The 16963-nt window shown below is 61.7% G+C and overlaps 3 protein-coding genes across 6 annotated transcripts; 1 reads left to right on the top strand and 2 right to left on the bottom strand.

Annotated features, from left to right (window-relative positions):
• Positions 1–343: 343 nt before the first annotated feature.
• On the bottom strand, positions 344–12610 carry AAMP (angio associated migratory cell protein). 3 transcript variants are annotated; one of them, XM_066322982.1, is made up of 11 exons: positions 12469–12610; positions 3940–4092; positions 3423–3542; positions 3151–3290; positions 2922–3066; positions 2693–2776; positions 2308–2423; positions 1856–1959; positions 1288–1378; positions 871–1025; positions 344–607 (listed from the first exon to the last, which is right to left on the bottom strand). In XM_066322982.1, exons 2-11 carry the CDS (start codon positions 4073–4075, stop codon positions 532–534), a joined length of 1167 nt encoding a protein of 388 aa, XP_066179079.1. In that variant the 5' UTR covers positions 4076–4092; positions 12469–12610; the 3' UTR covers positions 344–531. The 3 variants fall into 3 exon arrangements, with proteins under 3 accessions (XP_066179079.1, XP_066179076.1, XP_066179078.1); XM_066322979.1 differs by lacking the exon at positions 12469–12610 and adding an exon at positions 4386–4713; XM_066322981.1 differs by lacking the exons at positions 871–1025; positions 12469–12610 and adding an exon at positions 4386–4713.
• Positions 4667–16790, top strand: PNKD (PNKD metallo-beta-lactamase domain containing). Of its 2 annotated transcripts, XM_066322978.1 has the most exons (10): positions 4667–4768; positions 5191–5404; positions 14019–14134; positions 14337–14449; positions 14690–14748; positions 14890–14982; positions 15201–15364; positions 15483–15569; positions 15681–15796; positions 15982–16790. In XM_066322978.1, the coding sequence occupies exons 1-10, from the start codon at positions 4741–4743 to the stop codon at positions 16153–16155; spliced, it is 1164 nt and encodes a 387-aa protein (XP_066179075.1). In that variant the 5' UTR covers positions 4667–4740; the 3' UTR covers positions 16156–16790. The 2 variants fall into 2 exon arrangements, with proteins under 2 accessions (XP_066179075.1, XP_066179074.1); XM_066322977.1 differs by lacking the exons at positions 4667–4768; positions 5191–5404 and adding an exon at positions 12922–13058.
• On the bottom strand, positions 6163–12612 carry TMBIM1 (transmembrane BAX inhibitor motif containing 1). Its single transcript, XM_066322983.1, has 12 exons — positions 12469–12612; positions 8775–9019; positions 8588–8670; positions 8453–8517; positions 8273–8326; positions 8116–8166; positions 7915–7954; positions 7746–7783; positions 7441–7528; positions 7242–7337; positions 6919–6972; positions 6163–6821 (listed from the first exon to the last, which is right to left on the bottom strand). Exons 2-12 carry the CDS (start codon positions 8989–8991, stop codon positions 6678–6680), a joined length of 930 nt encoding a protein of 309 aa, XP_066179080.1. The 5' UTR covers positions 8992–9019; positions 12469–12612; the 3' UTR covers positions 6163–6677.
• Positions 16791–16963: the final 173 nt, after the last annotated feature.

Raw genomic sequence — 16963 nt, 5'->3', positions numbered from 1 at the left:
CCCTGGAAGGGGTGTTTAGTCACAGCCCTGAGGGAGATAATTCCTGTATTGTGGAACATATGCCTTCTAGTGAACTTTTGGGTGCAGTACCCAGATCTGGGAATAGCCTGTTTCTTTTAGGGAGCTCCTGGACTGTACAGAGCAGGATTCTCCTACCTTCAGCTAGCAACCTGCACGCTTCTCTCCTATCCTGACCCTTTCATTCCCCATAGCAGGGAGAGCTAGGATGGGAGTCTCTGCCACTGATCCTCAGGCCATGGTTGGATGCCAGGGAGATCCCTGAGGAGGGAGCACAGCTCCCCAGATCCTCTTCCCCCCAACAAGCAGAGTAGATGGCATCCAGTTAACTGAAATAATTTATATAATTAAAGACATCTTCATACAAAACCCCTGGCTTGGCCCCTAGATGGGGAGGGCAAAGCAGGGCAGGCTGGAAAAATTACAAAGCACGCACTGGAGCAGGGTGGTGAAACCACGTCCCTCTCTACACAAGGCGCAGGCAGTGCCGGGACGCCATCCCCTGGCACAGTTCTAGCGATCAGGGCGCTGGACGCAGAACACTTTGGCTTGGTGGTCGCCAGAGGTGGTCACCACAATGGAGGCATCCCTGCAGGGAGACAGGGCTCAGAGGTGGGGCTGGGGGCTCCCAGGATCCCTGACCATCACCCCCAGCCCAGCTCTGGGGTGCTGCACTCCCCCTTACAACATTCAAGTCTTAGCACGGACCTGCATTTCTCCCCCACCTTGGGACCAGACCTCAAGGGCACTCAAAGAAGAGACAGCTTGTGATTCGAGCTCCTGGGCTGGAGGCCCCTGCCACCACTGCTCCCTCCACCCAGCAGGGAAGGGGTCTAGGGGTTGCCTGCTCACTTGTTGACGGCGAAGTCGAGGATTTCAGCAGAGTGCCCTCGGTACTCGCTGATCATCTTCCCCGAGCGGGCGTCCCAGAGCCGCACAGCCCCATCCAGGCTGCAGGTGTACACCACGGCCGAGCTCTCCTCCCACAGCAGCTGCACAATCCCTGACTGGGGCAGGGGGAGACCACAGTGGGGACCTCCAGCAAGTATTAGCTCCGCCCAAGTACCCCCACCCCCTCATGGTGTCTGCCATCACCACAGGAGCCCCAGACCCCAGGGCCAAGCACATCCACTGTGCAGACACTGTGGCTGCCCCTCGGGGAAGCCCAAGGCTCAGGGGGAAGTACAGATTGGGAACTGGCCCCCTGGGCTCCAAGAGAGATCTCTAAAAGGCCCAAAGCCCATCTCCCAGGCCTAGAGAGGGCAGTACCTCGTGTTGGCACTTATGCCTCAGGCTCTGTGTGGAGAGGTCATAAATAGCCAGTGTGCCGTCAAGGTAGCCCACAGCAGCCAGTGGCATCCTACAGACAGGAGAATAGGCATTACATGGGACATGAGGAAGCAGGGATGGAAACATACATAAAGGCTCCAGGTAAAAGGCAAACCCTATGTTAAGGCTGCACTGCATTGAGAAGATGAGGGATAACCTCATGGCTGGAGCCATCAAACACCTCACTTGGGAAACCCAACAGCACAGCAAGTCAGCAATCAGCCCATGGTTTGTGAAGAAGATGACAATGTCCTGGCAGGAGAACACACATCTGGAGAGTGTTCCAGCCAAGCAGTGGTACATCAGGCTAGCCCAGAATCCCAACAGTTGCAGGAAGGACTGAGCAGCTGATGTCCCTTGGCCTCACAGCCAAGTGATCCAGGATGGCCACACCCAGTCGGAAGGATGGAGATGAGAAATGCAGCAGATTGAATGTAAGGGATGCAAATGGATGTGTATGACAAGCCCTGTAAGATCTAGCACTGAAGAGGGGCTGCCCAACACTCACACATTACAGAAGCCCAGCGACTCCACTGAGTTGGACTCTGCTTCCTCGCCCTCACTGATGGGCGCCTTGGGAGTTACGCTCTCCATCTTGAACACGCACACCACCTGGGTAGAGGGAGGGTGACTATATACCCTGAGGGAAGGAGACCCAGGTGCACAGAGGTCCCGTTTGTATTCGATACCGAGTCTGCACCCTCATTAGAACAAGAGGCGGACCCAAATGCTCAGCTCCTGGGAGCAAACAAGCGGAAACTTCTTCCCAGGAGCCGGGCGGGACCACCCAGCCCGCACTCCACCCGCAGCGCGAGGGCGCCGCCTGCCGGCTGCCAATGGCCGCACACTGGCCCTGGATTTGGGGGGTCCCCAGCGCTCCTGGCTCTGCCCCTGGCCCAGGACACGAGGCTTGGGGGGGTCCTCAGCACTTCTGGCTCTGCCCTGCCCACACAGACGCACCTTGCCCGTGGCGGAGTTGACCAGCTTGGCGTGACAGTCCACAGAGCCCGTCATGATCAAACTGCCATCCTGGTTGCTGGCCACACACGTCAAGGGGTCCTGATGGCCATCCTGGCCTGGGAGGTGAGCAGCAGGTATGAGCTTTATGTTTCCTCCCCACAGAGACCAGTGAGCCTTGAAACACACCATCCTGCAGCCTCCACCCTCCCTGGCTCTGCCAGCACCCCCGCAAGCAACAGCCACCAGTGCAGACAGAGAAACCCAGTGACAGGTTTCCTCCTGCCCTCAGAGGATGCCTCCTCGCCACCCAGGCAGAGGTCAGAGCCCATCAGAAGGGGCAGTTTACCAACTAGGGGGTAGCCCAGCTGATAAACCTCTTCCTTACCTTTCAGGACATGCAGTGACGTTCCGTGCTTTAGGTCCCAGATGCGCATGGTCCCGTCCTCATACCCCACCACTGCTCGCTTCCCTGGGTGAGACAGAGATGGCAGAGAGAGACAGGGCCCCCCTCATCCTCCTACCTCCCATTCAGCTCAGACTGGGAGAAGCAGGAGGACAAATGGCCCACACAGAGCTGGTGACTGTTCCCACTCCAGAGAGGCCCCATGCCTCACCATCAGGCAGGATCCTGCCACATGTGGCCGGGCATGCTGGACCCTGAAATGTTTTGCAGTCCCCACTAGGGATCTTCCACATCCAGGTGTTGCCATCAGCTGTACCAGCCAGAAGTACATGGGCTTGAGGGTGCCACTCCATCCACTGGGCAGTGAGAGGTACAGGCAGTGTCACAGAAGGGCTGCCACCCAACTTGCTGGCTGGGGAGCTCCCCACAGCACCACTCACCTCCAAGTCCCCCACCTCGAAGGACCACACTTCCTCCTTGGCATCCACCCGCCACACTTTGATGAGCCCAGACATGTCACCTGTGGCCACGAACACAGAGTCGTGACTGAAGCCAGCACAGGTGACTGAGTCCTTGTGTCCTAAAAACATCAGGGGACAGAGACTGCTGAGGTCAAGCTATGGAAGATGGTCAGGAGCACAGCATCAGCTGGGAAAAAAAGTGTCCAGATAGACACAGCTGTGAAGTGACACAGCTGTTCACTGCACCTCACCTGAGCACTCAAACAGGAGCTCCCCATCACTCACACGCCACACAAAGGCCTTGTCATCCTCTCCGCCTGTCACTGCCAGCGTGTTGGTCTTGGGGTCAAGGCTCACACAGAAGACAGAAGCTTCACAAAAGAGTAGAGAGGTTATGGCTATGGTGCCAATCCCACCTCACCGGATATTCCCAGGGGATCCAAACCCCATGCAGCACTGGGTCTGGGTGGGATGTCAGCAAGCTGAACCAGCCTAGTGAGAATCAATTCTTCACATGGGAGAAGAGCAGCACAGGCTTTCTGCTGAGCTTAGAGCCAGCTGCCATGATGGGAGGCCCAAAGGGCTCTTCTGCCAGAGCATAAGGCAGAAACAAGCCCAGGGCAGCTCTGAGTCCTGCTAGCTGTCCTAAGAAGCCTGGGAGAAAACAGCCTAGCAAGACCTTCTGCACCCCTGGACTCTGGGAAAAGCCAAGATGAGACGAGGTCCCGAGCGGGGTCCGAGCTGCTTCTGCTCGTCCCCAGCACTCACCCGAGTGGAGCGAGAACGTGACCTCACTGTCGTCCTGTGCCTCCATGCCGTCCTCCACCCCCTCGTCATCCTCCGACTCCCAAGCCTCGGCATCGGGCTCTTCTGCTCCCTCGTCCTCAAAGTCCACGTCCTCCATCTCCTCGGCCAGGTCATCTGCAGAGGGCGAAGGTCAGGGCGCGGCTCGCGGCCTGCCCGGCTCGGCGGGACAGCGGGGGTCCCTGAGGGACGGGGCAGCGGGGGGATGCGCGATGCCGCCGCAGCCACGAGACCCAGAGCAAGGAAAACCGCAGAGGAACGGGACGACACGCAGGGAGAGGCCGCGGGCCGGGGGATGCACCGGCCGGGCCTGGCACTGGGGTGGGGCCGCAGCGCTCCCGGTGCCCTGGCTGGAGGCCAGAGCCCCCGCAGGCCCTGCCCGGCGCGTGGCGCAGGGCGCCCCGTCTCACCCGGCCCGGGCGGGCCCAGCTCCACCACCTCGATGATCTCCTCGTCGCCGTGCAGGTCCAGCGCCCCCGGGCCCTCCCCGGGTTCCATGCCGACCCACCCCGCCGCCGCCGCTGCCGCCGCTTCCGCCGCGCACCCCGCCCCGGTCAATCCCCGCCCGCCCCAGCCAACCACGACCCGAGGCCGCGCGCGGATACCGCCCTTTCCGCCAGCAGGGAGGGTCGGCCCCGGCCTGCGCGGAGCACTCTGGGAGATGTAGTTTCTTGCGCCCAGGCCAGGCGGCGCCTTGCGCCGACAGCCCCCGTGCGGCGAGACTGCAGCTCCCGGCATGCAGCGGTGCCGCCGCACAACGGCACCATGGCGGCGGCGCGAGGAGGATTGCGGGGTAACGGCGGGCGGGTGGGCAGGAGCAGGGGGCAACCCCGGGGCGGGGGGACGGGACCGTTCCACCACCACCCTCACGGCATGACTCCGCGGCCTTCGGCACGCGCGCCCCTAGACGCACCCCACCGCCCCGCCCCGCCGAGGAGAGGGCTTAGGGCCACGCCCCAGTTGGCTTGGTCACGCCCCCGGCTCAGGCCACGCCTTCGAGCGCCCTCTGGCGGAAGGGCAGGGGCTATGGCAGGGGAATGGGGATGGACAGGGAGAAGGGCAGGGTAAGGGCAGGGAAACGGGCAGGGAAAAGGGCGGGGGTAAGGGAAACGGGCAGGGGGTAAGGGAAATGGGCAGGGACAGGAGCTTCAGGCAGCCCGGGCTGGGCCTCCCACACTCTATGTCTGCCTCTCCCTAATGCTTCTCTCCCCGCAGGACTGCTGGCAGCAGCAAGACTTTCAGCGTCCCCTGCCAAGGCCTGGGGGCCGCCGGACCCCCGGGGGACACGGCTCTTTGGGCAGAGCTGCCACCGGCCGGCGGGACAACGGGCCAGCCAGGAGCCTGGCAGCGGGGGGCTCCCCGAGGGGGTAGAGTACATCCCCACCCGCAAGAAGGGCAAGAACCCGATGAAGCCGGTGGGGGTGGCCTGGTGAGTGGCTCAGGTGGTGGGAGAAGGTCAGCACTGGGAGGCTGCACTGCTCTGTGGTCCCCAGGGTGGAACACGGGCCTTGGGAGTTTGTAGTGCTGGGCAGGACACTGTCCGTGCAGTCCCAGCGTGGCACAGCACCCTCGTTTCCCCACCCACTCTCTCCACCTTCTTGACTGCTGGCTGTCCTGCAGGGCCATTGGATTGCCTTCTGGCATCATCCTCTTCCTCCTGGCCAAATGGCAAGTGGACAAAAATCGCCTTGAGCAGCTCAAAGTCCGCCGAACAATGATGGAAGCCAACCAGGGCGAGTATGATTCGGAACGATACAGCAGGGTGGTCAGGGGGGCATAGCCAAGCTGCCCCCCTCCCCAGGCTGTCACTGCAGCACCTGGAGGGACTGGCCAAGAGGACACCGGCCCCATGGAACACATGGCAGTGGCATCTGCCCTTTCTGTGCAGACCATGAAGTGGTTGTGGAGCTGAATAGGGACAAATAAAGTGAAACAGCTCAGTGCCACTGTGGTTGCTCCCTCAATGCTCAGCCCCAGGCTCTGCCTACCTCAGCAGTGGGAGTCCCAGCTGTTCTGCAGCTGGGCTTCCGCCCACAACAGCAGGGTCTACAGGCAGGGGAGGGAGACCAGGCCTGGAGCACTTTGACCTTGGTTTTCTCATCCCAAAGCAGTTTGTGCCGCAGCCCCCACTGAGGCTGCCCACAGTTTTTTTGAGGGAGTTGCCATACCAGTAAGACTGAGACCATCTGGAAAACTGAAGTGTTTTATTTAGCAAGTGCAACTTTGCCCACATCCGTGGCTGCAGGGCCTCTGCAGTGTGAGCTCTGTCACAGAGGTCCCAGCTGCCCCATTCCCACACCGGGCACAGCCACAGCTCAGGGAGGGGGCATGACCAGAGCCACATTTAAGGCACAGAGTGAATGACACCAACTGTTCTCTGCCAAAATATCCCAACATGATCCCAGCAGCCGCTGCCAGCTCCCTGTGCCCAGGCACGGCTGTAACATTCCACTGCCAGCCCAATGCCATTGGCACAGCCTTGGTAAGCCATGCCAAAGCCAGACTAAACTGCCTAAACACTGGCAGCCAGTCCCCCCCACTGCTCTCAGAGGCTTGTTGGGGGATGATCAAGGGAAGCCCTTTCCTTAGCAGCCTACAGGTAGGAATGCCAAAGCATTAAGAGTCACAGTAAGCGGAGTATCCTGTACAGAGACCAGAGGAAGGGTGAGGGGCAGCTAGAGATGGATGGAGGGTTCCCAGGGCTAATCCCGGCCCACTATCTGCAGGATGAAGGTGAAGATGTAGATGATGTCAGTGTAGATGGTGAGGGCACCATAGATATACTCCTCTGGGCTCAGTGTGTTCTTCCTGTTCCCCAGCACAAGTTGGGTGTCATAGGCAAGGAACTGTAGGGACAGAGAGCGTCAGGCAAAGACCAAGGGGGAATTCCTCCCTCCCCAGTCCCTGCCGGACACCCTCTGCCTGCTCCAGCCGTGAACTCACCAGTGTGAATGCGATGGCCCCAATGGCTGCATACAGCATGTGGAGCCAGGGGACCTGCACAAGAAGGGAACACGAGCAGGGTGAGCCGGGGTGCTGGCAGGCAGCAGGCAAGGCAGGGCAGGTCCTGCCCACACCCGGCTCTTGAGGAGCTGCTGCTGATGTCAATTCACCCTCCCCCTGCAGGCAAGCCGCCTTCCATGGCTGGTACCACACCCTGCTTCCCAGCAAAGGGACCACCCAAACATCCTGCCTGCACCAGCCCTGGGGACACCCAACCAGGAACACCCATGGCACCCCACAGCCCCTCTGTCCCCCCCACTCACATATTTGAAGGAGAGGACGATGGCAGTGATGATCCCGGTCACCATGACCACGATGCCCAGCACGCAGAACAGCCCTGGACACGATGTAAAATCAACCTGATGGGGACACACACATATGTCACAGGAGAGCCCAGGGTGTCCCCACTGACCAGCTCCCCTCACCTGGCCCACAGAGGGCAGGGCTCATCCCTCTCCTTGCCTTGGTCTGGAAGCAGAAGATGGTCACAGCGATGGCCACAATGGCGGTGATGAGCATGGCAATCAGGACAGCTTTCGTGTTGTACATGCTACAAAGAAAGTCACCTCACACTTAAGTATCCTCCTGCCAGAGGGGTGTTGGAGACCCTCCTCCACAGCCCCGATCCTGGACAGGAACTTCACAGTCCCTGAGCCCAAGGGACTGGAGCATCCCCTGACTCCTGGCAGCCTCTCAGTTGAGCTGGCTGCATTGTGGAGGACAGGAGGGACCCCAGATCGTATAACTGCAGGATCTCCAGGGCGTACCTGGCAATCGTGCCTGTCATCAGCCCCATGGCCAGCGTCTGTGGGAGAGAAGGGTGAGCTCAATGGGCTGTCCACCTGCCCACGTCCTCCTATCCCTCCCAGCCCACCTAGGGAGCTGGGGTGCCATGGGGGCACCACCAGGACCCCTTGCCAGTCCCAGCCCACTTACAAAGATGCTCAGCAGGATAATATTCCAGGGGAAGCGTCTCCTGAGGATGAAACAGGAGAGAGGTAAGCTAGTGACAGCGACCATGTTGTGTCCCCCTGGTCCCCACTCACCCAGGGGCAGCCCCAGACAGGAACCTATCTTGATGCTCTGGAGACACCCCCCATACCCACACACCCCACCCTGGGGGTCCTAGAGACTCACCGGGGACCCTGGCAGCAGGCCAGCACCAGGTAGGTCACCAGGAACACAGCACTGCAAGGAGAGACAGCAGGTGTCAGCCCCACACCAGGATCAACCCGTGGGCTGGGAGGCTGTGGATGCGGGGGCACGAGCTGAGGGGACACATGCCCCTACTCACTATGAGGCGTAATAGATGGCAGGATTCTTCCGGACGAAGGAGGAGACAGGGTGGCTGTGGGACAGGAAGAACAAGTGTGAGGGAGAGGAGTTGGCAACTACTGTCCCCTCTGAACACCCCCCAAGGAAATCAAGCTCCCCTCTTTTTCAGGACAAAGCTAAGGAGGAACCCTCTACTCACACAAAGGAGAACACAGAAATAATTCCCACCGTCACCAGAAGCTGCAGGGAGATGATGGCATAGACCTGCAAGAGACAGAGGGATCGGCACTTGGCCCCCCACCCTGACAGGTGTCCCTGGCCCCTTGGGACTCACCTTGCGGATGAAGGTGTGCCGGATTTTCCGATCGTCCCAGTCAACTGATTGGAACTGAGAGCCATCCCCAAGGCCGTTGTCACCTGTGGTGGTGGACACCCCTCAGCACTAGGGTCAGCCATGCAGCCCCTCACAGCACCCCAGTTTCCAGTGCCCTCCCCCAAACAAACCAAGGTGCCCCACTTACCAAACCGCATAGGCATGGTGGGCATGGCCATGCCCGGATGAGGGTACCCTCCTGATGCTGGATACCCCCCTGGCTGTGCGTACCCCGGCCCCGCAGGGTATCCCCCTGGCTGGGGGTACCCCCCGGCATAGTGAGGGGGCTGGGGGTACCCCCCAGGGGGCGGGGGATAGAGGGGGTTCCTGTCATCGTAGGCTGGGGGTGCGCTGGGCTGCGACATGCCAGTTCCCTGCGTCTCCCACAGGCACCTGGAGGGGACAGAAGACACGGGGCTTCAGCACAGGTCCCCTCCCTGAACAGGACCTGTTCTTGGTGACTGAAGCCACAGATGCAGGGACAGAGGAGACCGTGCAGCCACAGAACCTCCCCCTCCCACTTTAATAGTAGCTTCTCATTAGTAAGCACAAGTTGGCCTCAATGCCAGCAGGTCAATAACCAACGAGGGATGTCCCTACTGTCCCTTGGCTGGGGCCACCCGCATTCCTGTGTCCTGAGTCCCCAGCACCTGCGTCAGTGGGCAGCCACGGGCAGGGCACAGCCACGCGTTGACTCAAGCTGCGTCGAGGACGTGACCTTTTCAGAAGGGATCTGACCTCTCCAGTCTTTGAAGCTCACCCTGACATTGCTAGGAAGGAAGGAGCAGCACCTCTGGCTGGTCTGTGGCTCCTGGTGATGCCTTAAGTTTCAGCTTTCAAGATTTCCAGATTCTGTGCTGCCTAGGGGTGTAGTTCTGAGCCTCATATTAAGTGTTAGTAAGCTCTCTTCACAGAGTAGGTAGACAAAACAAACCCTTTTCCTGCTGAAGACCAAGGACAACGAGTACAACTTTCAGGCCCAAAAGCATAAACAGCAGTGGAAGAGAGAAACAAGGAGGATGAAACCTCACAACCAGAAGCTGTAATTGGACAATTAAACCCCAATATGCAAATGAACCAAAACTTATAAAACTGTAAGACTTCATGACTGGTCAGCCATTTTGTGACCATTCTAAGTCCGCCTTGGGTGTAGCCCTGGTCAGGCTCTTGTCCTGTCCGAGGTATACTCTAAAGGCCTTTCAATAAATACCTGCTTTATTGTCTAGCTCTGTCCAGTCTCTGTTTTGGGTCAGCCTTCCCAAGGTATCACTACACTGAGGACAAACGGCTCTGCCAACTCCCTGGAATGGAAACATAGGGTCCGATCCTCATTACAGTCACACAGATCTCACTGCCACCCGCCCCGCTTTGTCAGAGGTGTCCCCCACCCAACAGCAGCATGTGTCACACAGGGGCTCCAGAACTCCTGAGTCTCCTCAGGGAGTTTAAGGGGAAGTGACACATCAGCTCTACAGGAGATGGACTCTTCCTTGCCGAGCAAAGTTGGGCCCCCCCTTGGGGCTGAGCTCCCCTCCTCGGCCACACCAGGCCCCCTCACAGAGCCCCCAGCAGCTGTAAGCAGGCAGCCCGGGCTCAGGGCCAGCTGGGCTTGGTCCCAGCAGGAGGAGAAGAAGGAAAGCAGGATCTCCAAGGCCAGGAAAACAACAGAGCTGTGAGTAGAGAGTGCCAGGCCTTTACCCACCTCCTACCCCCTCAGCACTGGCATCCCAGACCCCAGGAACGTGCCAGGACCCCCCACAGTCCTCCTGCCCACAGCGGTGATGTGATCTTGGGACCATCCCAGGGAAGGAACCAGGATCTGAATCTAATGACAACCAGGCTGGGAGGGGATTGGGCACTTCCTCCTGTGTGACGCCAGTGCCTCCCGGAGCCAGGCTGGACAGGCAGAGATGCCGAGGGCACACCCATGCCAGCCATGCTGGGCTGGGGGAAGCAGTTCCCTGTCTGTCCATCCCTCCTGCCATCCGACTGTGCCAGCCACAGCAGAGCTGCCACAGTTGCCCTGCCCTTCATCATCACGATGATGACAGTGCCAAAAATAAATAACCAGCGTGGCAATAACCACATGGAAAAGAAATTCACTTTCTCCACACTGTGCTTTCCCAGAAAGCACATGGTACCCCCTGGTACCACCTCATCTATGGGGCCAGGGAAGGGCCCAATACAGGACCTTGACCCTAGAAAGTCTCTGTATCTGACACTCAAGTTACAGGTGGACCAGAGTCCCAGGAGGGAACCCAGATGTCCGGAGAATGTGAGATGTATCTGGCCAGCATCAGTGGGGTCCTACTCTGTGCCCATGACCAGCACCTTGCGACTCCTCCAGCCCCTCCTGTTCCCACCCCATTGGGGTAGCCTTAGGCACACGGAAGGAACCAGCCTGACGGGTCCCAGCAGCTGCCACACCCAGGGAAGCAGGCAGCTGAATCCTCCTAGGTCCATAGCACTGCACGGTCCCGAAACCAAGGTCACCAGTTAGATGGCAGATGGCAACCCGGGGCCAGCTCAGTGGCCTCAGCATGACACGGTCCCTGGGGACAGGGTGCTACTGTGCGCTGGCACCGTGACTCAGCACAGATAAGGCATATGTTGCAGGCACCACAGGGCACTGGCAACCATCATCCCGTTCACGATCCCACGGGTAGCCCAGGGTTGTATCTCCACCATCTGCCCTGGCACTCCTGCCAGGTTCAGGCCCTTGCCACCAGCTCCACAGGTTCCTAGGGACAATATAAGCACCTTAAGAGGGGATCGTGGTTTGGGGCGGGGGACAGAGCTCACCACACTCAGGCTGCCTGAGAAAACACGTCACTCCTGAAGTGGTGGAAGTTCCCACCAGTGCAGCACGGGCTGGTAGAACACAGTCTAGTACGGCACAGCACAGAGTGGCACAGCCTGGCATGGCATGGCACAGCCTGGTACAGTACAACAGGGCACAGCTGCCTCCTGCAGCGCAGCACGGCTCAGTACAGCGCAACCCAACACACAACACAGCACAGCACAACTTGTCCCGGCCCAGCCCAGGCCAGCCCTGTTCAGCTCACACGAGCGGGTCAGTACGGCCCACCCAGGCCAGATGTCCCCGCTGCCCCACTCCGCTCACACACGACACAAGTTTGCTGGGGCTCAGCATCACCACTCCCACATCCCTGCCCGTCTACAAGCTCTCTCCCGGGGGCACAGACACGGGACAGAGGTGTCCTCCTGTGCCCCAGTCCCGGCACCCCCACACTATCCAGTGCTGGTCCCCACGCACCCCCATGGTGTCACCCCCACACCTTGCCGGGCACAAACCCGTGTCCACCCCTCCCGAGACATCGCACGGGGTCCGTGAGGACACTCTCCACAGCACTAGCGTCGCTGCCTCCCCACGGACCACCCCGCACCACGCCCCGATTTCCCGCCACGCCATCCCGTGGGGTCCGGAAAACAGCACCAGCGCCACAGAGGGACCCGGCGCGTCAGAGTCCCGCCCGCCGAGCCCCTGCTCGGGACCGCGCTCCGTTCCCCTCCTCCCGCCGCCGGACCCCAACTCGATGTGCCCCAACCCACTCCAGTGAGGGGACACTGGGGGCTCGCAGCGCGTCCCCGCTGTTTAGCGACCGGCCGCCCACCCTCGCCAAGTCCCCGTCGGCCTCCAGGACGCTCGGGAGATCGCTGGGACAGCCCCTCGCCGGCCGCGGCACCGGAGGGCGCAGGGTCAGGGGGGGTGGGGGGACGAAGCGGGCAGAGGGGAGTCGAGAGAACGAGGGGGACCCGCCAGGAGCCTCAGGCGGGACTCGGGAACGGCGAGAGGCGCGGAGCGGGGTGGGCTACCCTACCTGCTGCGTGCTGCTCCGCCGGGCTGCGGCCGCGACCAGACGGGACGAGCCGGGACGGGTCGGACGGGGCGGGCGGACGGGGCGGGGGCAGCCACCGCCCACCGCGCCCCCCCGCGGCAGCTCCGCGCCCTGCACCCGGGACGGCCGGTGACCGGTCGCAGCGGGGTGCGCTCTCCCGCCTGTTGCTCCCCGGGACGGACCCCTCCGGCCCTCGCCCGGCCCCCCGGGACTTCCTTCCCGCCGGCTCTGACGTCACTCAGGGACCCCCTTTCTCACGCGGTGACGTCAGCGGGGGGGGGACACCCCTCGCAGCGGCGGGGGGGGAATCCCCTCCTTTGGGCCGGTGACGCGAGCGCTGTGCCGAGCGTGTCCCCCCCCTCTCCGCTCCCGGTGCCGCGGCGGCGGGGCCGGCAGGGGGCGCGGCGCGGCGGGCGCGTGACGCCGGTTGGCGGCATGGCCGCGGGGCCCGGCGGGGCGGCGGCGGCGGCAGCGGCCGGGGCGCGCGGGCTCGCGGCCGCCTGCCTGCGCCTCCTCCGCCGCGCCGCCGCCGCGCTCATGGCCTTCGCCGCCCCGCTGCTGTTCCGCCTGGGGTGAGTGAGCGAGCGAGCGAGCGAATGAAAGAGCGAGCGTTCGCCGCTGCGGGACCCCCCCCGGGGAGGCAGCCGCCGCCGCCCGCCTTTGTGCTGCCGCCGGGTGGGAGGGCCCACCAGCCTCCCCTGCTTGTGCGGAGCCGCCCGGGGAGAAACCTGCGGCCGCGCCGGCACGGAGAGACCGGGCTGGGGCTCAGCCCGCTCCGGCCGGGGGAGTGGGGGCGGGCGGTGTCAGCCCAGCCGCCGGGGCTGGGCATCGGCCACCGGCTCCCTCCGCGCGTGCCGGTCACCATCCCGTGCTGGGCGCCCTCTCTGGGTGTCTGCCCCGGTGCCCCGGCCGTGGTCAGGCTACCTGGTGCTGGCAGGAGCCCCTGCTCCCCGGTATCGGGCTGCCGCCGCCAGAGACGCAGGGGACTCTCGGCTACTGCAGGGATCGCTCCCGGTGTGCCATCCAGGGGTGCCCTCGGCCGGGAATGGACTTTGCAACCCGGGACTTTACGTGTCCGTCATTGCACCATTCCCCGTCCCGTTCCAAATCGCTGCTGTGCAAACGGGAAGGTCTTTTCCACCCCCACATGCACGGGAGCATTTCTTGCCTCCCTTTTCTTCGGCCCATTGTCTTCCCTGATGCCCTATACTATGGCAAGCTTGGGCATGTGCCCCCCGGTGAACGGGGAGGAACAGCCAGCTCCAGCTCCTCCTGGTGAGCACCCTGCAGCAATGCCCCCCCCAATCCTTGCTACTCGAAGCAGCTGGAGGGTGCCTGCTTGGGGAACCAGTTCTGCCCTCACTACACATCTGGCATATGGGGTACACACCACCTCCAGCCCCCCTCTGAATGAGAAAGTGGCCCTGTATACGTTCCCTGTGGGAGTAGCAGCCTCGGCAGTAAGCCCCCTTCCCAAGTGGGGTCCTTAGGGGAACTGGGGTTTAATGCCTAGGGGTGCCTGTCCTCCCTAGGTACAGCCTGTACGCCCGCACACGCCTGGGCTACCTCTTCTACCAGCGGCAGGTGAAGAAGGCCCGGGAGCGGTATCCGCACGGCCACTCCGTGCCCCAGCCCTACTGCTTCCCTGGTGAGTCCTGGTGAGCCCCTCCCACACCACGGCCCTGCAGTGTCCCCCAGCACCAGCACTCTGAGCTGGGGAGGAGTTCCCCATCACCAAATTGCCCAAAGCATGTTTAACTAAGAATTTGATGTAAGATGTGGGGAGTTTGGCCTGGACTCCCCTTTTCCAGCTGGGGCGTCATGCCCTGATTGTGTCTGTTCTCCCCCAGGGGTGAAAATCCTGCCCATTCCCGTGCTTTCCAACAACTACAGCTACCTGGTCATTGACACTGGCTCCAGCCAAGCAGCCGTCATTGACCCCTCTGACCCGCTGGCTGTACAGGTGAGACCCCCACAACCACTCTGACCTGATGCTGGCTGTCTCCAGGTGAGGGAGTAGCATGTCTCTTTATTTTGGGGTTAGAAGGGAGCAAATCTGCCCCCAGTCTGCAGCCCTTAGTGCCCAAGGCAAAATTGGAGTATGAGAGGGGAATTGGGGGAGACAGGGTTTAGGGGGAATGTGATACTTGGGTTCTCTGCACCCCCCCCAATCTCTCTGTCCACATTTCCTCCCCGTTCCCAGGCTGCCATTGAAGAAGAGGGGGTGATGCTGGAGGCCATATTCTGCACACACAAACACTGGTAAGGGGCAAGAGCTGGCTCTGGAAGGGTTGGTAGCTGCTGTGAAGGTTGCCCCAGTTGAGGTAACCCCCAGCTCTGTCCCATTTAGTGGGGAGAGTATGGAGGGGTACATTTAGGGTCTGTGACCTCCCTGTCTTGCAGGGACCACAGCGGAGGGAACGAGGCTCTCTGCCAGAAGCACAACTCCTGCAAGGTGTATGGCAGTGTTCTCGATGCCATCCCACAGCTCACCAAGTAAGTCCTGCCCCCTTCTAGTACCCCTGTAAATTTGGGGGCGGCTTCATTCCCAACCACCACTGTCTGCAGCACTCACCCACCAGTCCATCCCCCCAGTACCACGTCGGGCATGCTCCTGACACCAGTGTGTGGGAAGGTTTGCCAGGGGAAGTGTGTATTTTGAGGTGCTGGGGTTGGGGGGAGCACCCTGACTGTGCCCCCTGTTCCCTGCACAGCCCACTTACAGACAGGGAGAAGGTGAGCGTGGGCAGCCTGACCTTCGAGGCACTCGCCACACCTGGCCACACTGTGGGCCACATGGTGTATGTGCTGGACGGGGGCCCCTTCGGCGGCCCTCCCTGCCTCTTCTCCGGGGACCTCCTCTTCCTTGCCGGCTGTGGTGAGTGCACCCAACCCCAGACAGGGGGATGGCATTTTGGGGAGTTAATCCCACCCTGGGATGAGCTTAGGGGTAGCCCCAGACCCCCCCCATGACAGGCAGTTGTGTGGGCATCCAGGCAGGCCGTTTGAGGGCTCCCCTGAGACCATGCTTGCCTCCCTGGACGTGGCCATGGGCTTGGGCGAGGACACGCTGCTTTGGCCAGGTGAGTGGCCCCAACAGCAGGGCAGAGCTGCTGGTGTCCCCCTAGCCCCCCACTGCCAAGGTGGAGAGCTGGGTGGGGGTGATGCCAAGGGCTGTGTATGGGGATCCACAGGCCACGAATATGCACTGGAGTGCCTGACCTTTGCCAGCCTCCTGGAGCTGGACAATTCTGCACTGGAGCAGAAGCTGCAGTGGGCAGTGCAGCAACGCCAGGAGAAGAAGAGCACGGTGAGGCATGGGGGTCCCTGGGTGCAGCACCCCAACCCCTCATGGGGTTCCCTTGGCAGGGATGCTGCACCCCAACACCCTCTTGCATGGCGAGTGCCATAGGGGCAGGAGGTGCTGGGGGCAATTCCCAGCTCCCTGCCAGGGGTGCTGCCTCCAGCAGGGAAGCTGAAAAGCTGCCCCCACAGTGCCCCTCCACGCTGGGAGAAGAGCAGACCTACAACCCCTTCCTGCGGACCCACCAGCCAGAGCTGCAGGAGGCACTGGGACTGTGGCAGGGCGGGGGGGAGGACCCCGACGCCTTTCGTGCCCGTGTCCTCAAGGAGGTGCGGAGGCGCAAGGATCTGTACCAAGCCACCTAGATGCCGCCCCCCCCTCCCCGGATCCCCCCTTTCCACGAGGGCCGGGTGATGGTTGGGCACAGGGGACCCAAGACTGTGTGGTTTGTTTTGCTGTGAATTTCCCTCTTGAGTGCAGGGTTGGGGGAGGAGGAAGAGTGGACACTCCCTTAAGTGAGCACCCCCTAAGTGATCCCTGCCTTTGCTCCCTCGAACTTGGGGGTCACCAGCTGTCACGTAGAAGCACCTCAATCCCCTCTCGAGGGATCTGTAGCCCCCTGCCTCACTGCTGGGGCTATAGGAATGGCACCAAGGGCTTTTACTACAATCCCTCCACACACCCCCCCCCCCCCCATTTTTCTAGGAGTCTCCAATTTCCCCTCCACCACCACCACCCAGCTCCCTCCCCTTAAGCCCCCAGTGTTGTTCATTTCCTTTGAGGGGGCTGGGATGGAGGCGGGCCGGCAGTACTACCTCCAGGCAAGGGGCTCCTCTCCAGCACCCCACCCTTGATGCCGGAGCCCCCCTGTACATACACACAAACACTGGGACGGGGCCATTGGGTCACACTGCTGGGGTGGGGGGGCGGGTGCTGCTTCACTGGGGATCGGAGCCACAATCATCCTCACGCCCCCAAATAAAAGACTAGCTCGATTTTACACCCGTTCGCCCCTTTCTCTCCTTGTCTGTGGGGACCCCCCGGCGCTGAACCCCGCGGCGGGGCGCGGCCCCTTTAAGGGGCGGGGCCCGGGCGTTGCCTGGGAGACGGGGAGGCGTCGAGGGGGCCCGGGGTCGGTCCGTCCGGGCGGGGGCCCGAGGGGAGGGCGGGGGG

Source organism: Sylvia atricapilla, chromosome 7 (assembly GCF_009819655.1).
Source record: "Sylvia atricapilla isolate bSylAtr1 chromosome 7, bSylAtr1.pri, whole genome shotgun sequence".
Taxonomy (NCBI): Eukaryota; Metazoa; Chordata; class Aves; order Passeriformes; family Sylviidae; genus Sylvia; species Sylvia atricapilla.
The sequence above is the reverse complement of the archived record's forward strand: the minus strand, read 5'-3'. Positions and strand labels throughout refer to the sequence as shown.

Coding starts and splice junctions, on each gene's coding strand:
- AAMP (XM_066322979.1), bottom strand. CDS start 4,713: ATGCCGGGAGCTGCAGTCTCGCCGCACGGGGGCTGTCGGCGCAAGGCG. Junction 3,067..3,150: donor TCGAGGTGGGGGACTTGGAG/GTGAGTGGTGCT, acceptor CTCACTGCCCAG/TGGATGGAGTGGCACCCTCA. Junction 1,026..1,287: donor GGCATAAGTGCCAACACGAG/GTACTGCCCTCT, acceptor CCCCTGCCCCAG/TCAGGGATTGTGCAGCTGCT.
- TMBIM1 (XM_066322983.1), bottom strand. CDS start 8,991: ATGTCGCAGCCCAGCGCACCCCCAGCCTACGATGACAGGAACCCCCTC. Junction 8,518..8,587: donor GGCACACCTTCATCCGCAAG/GTGAGTCCCAAG, acceptor TGTCTCTTGCAG/GTCTATGCCATCATCTCCCT. Junction 6,973..7,241: donor TCGTCCTCTCCTTCAAATAT/GTGAGTGGGGGG, acceptor CTTCTTGTGCAG/GTCCCCTGGCTCCACATGCT.
- PNKD (XM_066322978.1), top strand. CDS start 4,741: ATGGCGGCGGCGCGAGGAGGATTGCGGG. Junction 14,135..14,336: donor CCAGCCCTACTGCTTCCCTG/GTGAGTCCTGGT, acceptor GTTCTCCCCCAG/GGGTGAAAATCCTGCCCATT. Junction 15,365..15,482: donor CCTCTTCCTTGCCGGCTGTG/GTGAGTGCACCC, acceptor GTGGGCATCCAG/GCAGGCCGTTTGAGGGCTCC.